This window comes from Triticum urartu, unplaced genomic scaffold (assembly GCF_003073215.2).
Source record: "Triticum urartu cultivar G1812 unplaced genomic scaffold, Tu2.1 TuUngrouped_contig_6509, whole genome shotgun sequence".
NCBI lineage: Eukaryota > Viridiplantae > Streptophyta > Magnoliopsida > Poales > Poaceae > Triticum > Triticum urartu.
This window is the reverse complement of record NW_024117275.1, coordinates 896-7,425: the sequence shown is the minus strand read 5'-3', so window position 1 is coordinate 7,425 and position 6,530 is coordinate 896. Positions and strand designations below refer to the sequence as shown.

Genomic DNA, 6,530 nt, shown 5'->3' with positions numbered 1-6,530 from the left:
TTGTTACAGTTTACAACCAATCAACCAAATGAAATCAATGCGTTACACTTACAATTTTCAACTGATCGGGCCGAAAAACGGGACGGCTGCATATGCCAGCGGCTGACCAACCAAATGAAAATATGTTGAACAACACATGATGTTGGTGACGACAAACGAATAAACCAATGAGCTCACCGAGGGCAATGTCCACACAACATCGGAGTCATAAAACATATAGACAACTAAATTGTCCTCATGATGATGTATTGAACATTCCCAAAGGGGAGAAATTACATAGGCGAAATTACATAACGGTTGTGACAAAAGAGCACAACCATCAAAACTTGGTTCACCTAAGTAGGAAGGGAGATTCAGGCCAGAAGATGACACTCCTACTACACTGACTTCATCTTCAGAAAACAGGTCCAACCTGGCGCATGCGCTCATTGTTGTTCTGCCTGACGAATTTTCTGAAGTTTCTGCTCCCATGCTAATGGCCACATCTGGTCTCTCAAGTCTCAATGTCATTTCCAGTGAATCTGGACTTCATATATTCAACTGCGTGTTCGCTCCAGTCTGATAGAGATGCGAACGGCAACAAACCAGCCAAGCATGGAAGGATCAAAGACAGCACAGCGTAGAATATGTACCGGCGAACCCAATATGGCAAACCGAGAGCCTTGGGTCTGTGCGTCACAGAAATAGGACCATAAAGACCACGGTATAGAAGAGATGGATAGCTGTTTCCAAGTAAATGGATGGCGCAAAGGATCTCCCAGAATACGAGCCAAACATTTCCATCCCCACCCAGTGTGTCAACGCAGAACCTTCCAACAAAACCACAAACACCTCCCAATAACACAAGATTGAATGTTATTGGCATGTTGGGTCCTGTCATTGCAGAACGCTGGAATATCAACCAACCGATCAATAGAATCATCAGCATGCCAAATGATATCCTTGTTGCTGCAATCAAGTGACATCTAAGAAACAGCAATCCTGAGTTGAAAGCTGATACAGAATTTGGCATCCACCAAGATTTGGACTCCTGCAAAACAAGTCATGATAAAAGAAAGGAGATGAGCTTATCTTCGATAATAATTCCTAGTAATTAAATGGAGATCAAAGACAATGGCACATACCTTTGAAGCAGCTGCACAGGCTGCAGTAACAGCGGTTATCCGCTGGTACGAATAAATATACGTTCCATATCCGAAACAGGCAGACATAAAAACTACTGCTGTCAGAAGCATATCTATAAGCCTCTTGAGGAGTTCAGCATGTCTCGTGTCCTGCATTTGAGTCTTTAATTTCTCCTCTCTGAAAGCAGCTTTCTGAAATCCCATAGAGATCTTGATCTTCTCTAACATGTGTGAGTAGGAGCTGAGAGCTAAATGAGATTGCTTTAGTTGCAACTTCCTCATATTAAGCCCAATTTCAAGTTCCTTGAGCTCATTCGAACGAACTTGCTCATTCAGAGATCTCTCAAATACATTAAGGATGTCCTGATCACATTCTGGACTAGATCTGCTACGAGGTAGCTGAATCAGCTGCTGATTGACACCCGTGTGAAGAATAATCTGCTTATTCGTGGAATTCAAGTGTGTATTCTGCTGGACACCAGGTATCGGGCCTTGTGAGTCAGCGCCACTCAATTTGGTCTCAGCCACAGGATTACCATCACCGTGAGAAGATTGAGGGATATCTTGCTCACAGGCAGGTGCCTCGTTGAGTAGATGAAGGGTCCTCAGTGTACTGCCAAATGATTTCTCAAAGTTTCCCATGAAACTATCAAACCTGTCTCCATATATCTACAGAAAAGTTATGTCAGATATACCAAACCAGTCGAAGCAGAGCATTGAATAAGTTGAACCAGTCATACATTTGTTAAGGACTCCTTCACTGCTGAGGTACACATCTGCATTCAAATTCAGTGTTAAGGACTCATGGTTAATTTCTATCTGAAGCAATCGCTTGCGAAAAGAGTAAAAAGACGAGATATGAAGTGCACACCTTTGAAAGAAAATCAGGTTGTAATCTGCTTCCAGAACCGCCGCTTTTATTCAGAACCTATAGTGGAAAAGATGTGTTCTTGTTATTCAGGAGTTAGGACTAAGTATTGTAACTAGTAAATTTCTTCCCCCAGAAGAGTTAATTACTGAATAAGAAGATTACAATGACAAGCCTAGTCCATGCTTCTGAGAACACACATCACACATACACACATGAGCATTAGCAGCTGATTACTACTGGCTTTCCAACTTGCACATAATTTCACTACATTTATTTGGTAACTAGTTAAGTTTGGTTGAATATTTATGGAATGCATTTCTACTAGACCATGATAAATCAAAAAATATGAGAGCGAACTCTATCGATTAAGACATATTGAGATGTTCATATCTATAAATATCATGACAAATATGTCAGTGGGCTCAATCAACTAGAAAAAAATCAATACTGAGATGTTAATTTATATGATAAACATATCACCACCAAGTAGGATGCTGATGCTCCAATTTCCAAAATAATTAAAGTTATAAAGAAAGAAATCATTCTTATTCTGCATTTGGCATTGCGCTAGATTATGATAATTTTGTTTGTACTACCAACTTTTGCCAACTGTTTGGCTAACCAAAATATTTCTTCTTTCGTGGCTATTTTTCCACAATAGGTTCTAAAAATAAGTTTACTGCAGTACAGTTCAGCAACCGCAAACTAAGCCTTAACCACTGAAAGCACCAAGTCAAACAGCATTATGCTGAAGGATAGACTTCAAAAGTAATAAAAATGGGTATTTATTATCAAATCATGGAACCCATAGGTTATTTCTAGTCTTAAAATGGAAATATTTGTTTGCATTATTGATGCGCTGATCGAGCAGCACCCTGACAAAATTTTGTGTTTCCTTCCTTAATAAACACGTGAACCTCAAAACCGCAAGTACGACAGACTGCACAGATGTCTGACTAGGGAAATAATAGCGGAATAAATAAATAAATCGCTTTTGTACTGAAGCACATTAACAAAAATCAATGCACTGAGAAACTTTTCGTGCTTAGTAACAGCATGTGGTAACACTCCACTGCATGCTGCAGAAAAACATTTTCTCAACAAATTGTACACCAAAGGAAAGCGCTTGTCAGTTACCCCACCACACGTGCCCCCAAGACCGACCGTAGCTGCCTAGCTTAGGGGTTTTGGTGTTCTATCTAGCAGTTTTTAGCTATACTGTTTGGCTTTCCATTGCTGCTTGGTTTGGGGGTTTGCCCTGTTTTTTTGGCTTGGTTTGTAATTCAGGCCTTCTTTAGCATTTTTTTAACAGTTCTTTAGCATTTTTATGATTAGATCTGTTTGAAAAAAAATGTACAGTTAAAATACTATGGAAAAATATAATTAAGGCACTAGAAAACCAGATTAAAACCAGAATAGTCCATTCTGGTCAGATACCACCCATTTAACATTTAGCCTATCCATTCTACTAGTACCACAATTGTTCTGAACGGTGACCCAAGCGGTGTATGTTATTCAAAATTTCATGAACTGCACAAATACACAACACAGCAATCATTTGAATTAATTGGAACATCGAAAAGAACTAGAAATTTCCACCGTATCAGATGTTTCTGGACGTTTACCAAAAGAATTAGAGTAGTATTTGTACTTCCTAGGAGACAGAGGAACTCCTGAGGACTTCGTTAAGAGCTGCAAATTTCCTACCAAATTTAATTACAAAACGTCGCCAAATTAGCCATTGCCATACAATTGGTCACAGGTTCTTTCTGAGTCTACGGAGCACATAATTAACCCCAACAACACAGTAAATTAGCAATCCAGGGACCATGCTCGAAGGCAACAATCCGCAGAACCGCAGGAGGGGCGAAAAAATCGGATCTTTCGGCCGCCTACCAATCAAGGAACAACAGCAGACGCCAAAAAAACAAGAGGAGACGCTCACCTGGGCGAGAACCGCCGCGAAGGACATCCCCAGCGGCAGCGCGAGGTCCTGCACGCCGTCACCGACGCCCTTGCCGCCGTCGCCGTCGCCGCCCTGTCCTCTCCGAGCGGACAACGGCCGGCGCCGCCGCAGGGGAATCCCCCTGTGCGGCCGGGAGCGCCGGGAGGCCGAGCCGGTGGAAGACGCCGAGGAGGAGGCCCTGTCGGCCTCCGCCAAGTCGCCGGCGACGTGGGCTGCCCCGTCCATCGAAAGGGGGCCCGCTCCTCTGGTCAGGGGACAGGGGGAGTAGGGTTAAGTCGCCTGCCTCCCCTGTTTTTTCTTCTGTGTGCCTGTGGTGGCAGGGCGCCGCGCGTTCGAGTCCCGGTGGGCGCGTCACTTTTAAGTTCTTAACCGGGGGGAGGGCAAGTGAGTCGAGGTCGGAACGCGGGGCGAGACGGCGTCGTGATGACGCTGAGTTAGCCGTTGGAGCGATCGCGGAAGCTCCGAGGAACAACTTGTGCGTGTTCTGCTCAGGGGCCTGTTTCTTTCCCTTTTCGTTTCTCCTTCTTTTCTTCCCAAATTCTCTACTCTGAGCACGTTTATGGGAAAGTTGTACATACATACTACATATTCTCTTCGTTTCAAATTACTCATCAAGTTAACTAAAACCACGACGGAGGGAGTACATACTCCGGGTTTACAAGTACGGTACCCTTGCATTTAGGTCAAAATTTAACCATAGGTTTAACTATAGCGAAATTTAAGTTAAATATCGTGCAGTTTATATCGCTGGATTTGTATTCGAAAGAAGTTTCGACTGATATTATCTCTGTTACTATTACATAAAACTTGTAATTTGCTAGTTAAATGTCTGGATAAATACTTGAGAACTGAGGTAACCTTGATGGGTCTGATGTTATTTGGACGTATCCTTAATACATACACGTTGAAAACACATCATAAAAGTGTCTATTAGGACCATGTTGAAAATTGAGACAAGATCCTAAGTGCAAGTATAAGAGCATTTTCAACACAGACCCCTAAAATGAACACACTATTCATCTCCGGACGCATCTGTGGACAGTGGTTCGAGAGCCGCCCATCCAACGCTTGCTGCAACTCTCCGCCTGCAACTCAAACTCATTCGGACACAATTCTTGCAAACATGACGGAATTCGTTCAACGGACATAACTTCTGCCGGAATTTATATGAATTGGACGATATCGCATCCGTTCAACTAAAACCTAAAAAACCTAGACTAACTTGTACCGGACGGTGACCTCGTATGCTCGGTTGGTCTGCCCGACGGTCCCCTCTAGTGGCGGAAGGGCGCGGCAGCCCTGCCGGTTGCTGCCTAGCGCTCATGGATGAGCCGCTTCACGTCCTCATGCGACGTACAGAGGGCCACCGCATCCAACACCGACCCTGGCGGGGGAGCCTTGCCCTTTGCCCCTGCCGCTAGCGGCAGCGGCAGTCTCGCTGAGAGATCACTCGTCGCCAATCTCCGTGAGCTCCCAGTTGAGGCGGCATAGGCGCCACATGGCCATCTCCGCGGATTTAACGATCGACCGCGGGCCCATGCCTCTGCAAGGTCGGGTTCCGCACCAGTAGCGGAGCTGCACTGCCAAAACTAGGCGGGCCGGAACAAAGAAAGGCCTAATATTTTTTCCTCATGCTTCAGTTTACTGTAAATGCTACACTGTGTTTGGCATAGGTTGGGTGCGCTGTAGCCAACTTTTTTTGCACGTAGCTCCACCAATGGTCCGCACGGACCCAAGCCGACGCCTCGTCGGGCTTTGCGAACACCAAGCAGCGCACCATGTTGCGCCACTCCTGCTGTGTTGCCTCCCTGGCCACCATCTCCTTAGCCGCCACGATGCTCTGCGACAATAAGGAGCCTCTACGACTACGACCACTTAGGTAGTGGAGGAGCCACCCGGGCGCCTTCGCGATCGCCGGTGGCACCTCCTCCTTCACGGCCTTGCCACGACAGACGCATCGTGGCAGCCAACCCCTCCTTCACGCGGCTTGACGATGGCGAGGGCGACACCGGACCATAGTAGTGCATCGACCACTTGATCATCAGGTCCATTTGCCACTTGTACTCCTAGTCCGTCATCGCCGCCTCTGCCAGGAGGCGGAACGACTACTCCTCCTCGTCGCAGGAGGAGATGATCTCCTCCTTCTCGGGGGAGGAGGCTGCCACGGAGGTCGAGGACCCTAGAAAGTGATGAAGACGACGCCAAAATCCTGATCCAGAGGGAGATTTGGGGATACTGCTCGCCAGGCCGAAGAACCATGACTTCGGCATAGTGTGGACGGTGTGGTATGGTGTGGACAATGTGTTGTGGATAGTGCCAGAGCGGAGAGAACCAGAGAGGCTGTGAGTGGAGGAGAGTGTTGCGGTGTGATGTGGATGGTGCCGGAGCCAAGCTTAAATAGGCGTTGCCAGGCGAAGGGACGAAAGCCGACTTCAATGTGGTGCACCGACCAGAGTAGGCTTCTCGGTAGCCGCGTCGACATTGAAGTGGCACTTCCTACTCGTCCGGTCGTGTCGCTCTTACTGACATCAATGTCGTGGAGTCACGTCCGCTCTGGAGCGGCGCTGAC

At 46.2% G+C, this 6,530-nt stretch overlaps 1 protein-coding gene across 1 annotated transcript; it reads right to left on the bottom strand.

Moving 5' to 3' along the window:
- Positions 1 to 202: 202 nt before the first annotated feature.
- On the bottom strand, positions 203 to 4,306 carry LOC125530711 (protein CPR-5-like). Its single transcript, XM_048695108.1, has 5 exons — positions 3,941 to 4,306; positions 1,996 to 2,052; positions 1,865 to 1,900; positions 1,125 to 1,793; positions 203 to 1,030 (listed from the first exon to the last, which is right to left on the bottom strand). Exons 1-5 carry the CDS (start codon positions 4,184 to 4,186, stop codon positions 494 to 496), a joined length of 1,545 nt encoding a protein of 514 aa, XP_048551065.1. The 5' UTR covers positions 4,187 to 4,306; the 3' UTR covers positions 203 to 493.
- Between the last annotated feature and the right edge of the window lie 2,224 nt (positions 4,307 to 6,530).

Coding starts and splice junctions, on each gene's coding strand:
- LOC125530711 (XM_048695108.1), bottom strand. CDS start 4,186: ATGGACGGGGCAGCCCACGTCGCCGGCGACTTGGCGGAGGCCGACAGG. Junction 1,901..1,995: donor AACCTGATTTTCTTTCAAAG/GTGTGCACTTCA, acceptor ATTTGAATGCAG/ATGTGTACCTCAGCAGTGAA. Junction 1,794..1,864: donor TGAAGGAGTCCTTAACAAAT/GTATGACTGGTT, acceptor ACTTTTCTGTAG/ATATATGGAGACAGGTTTGA.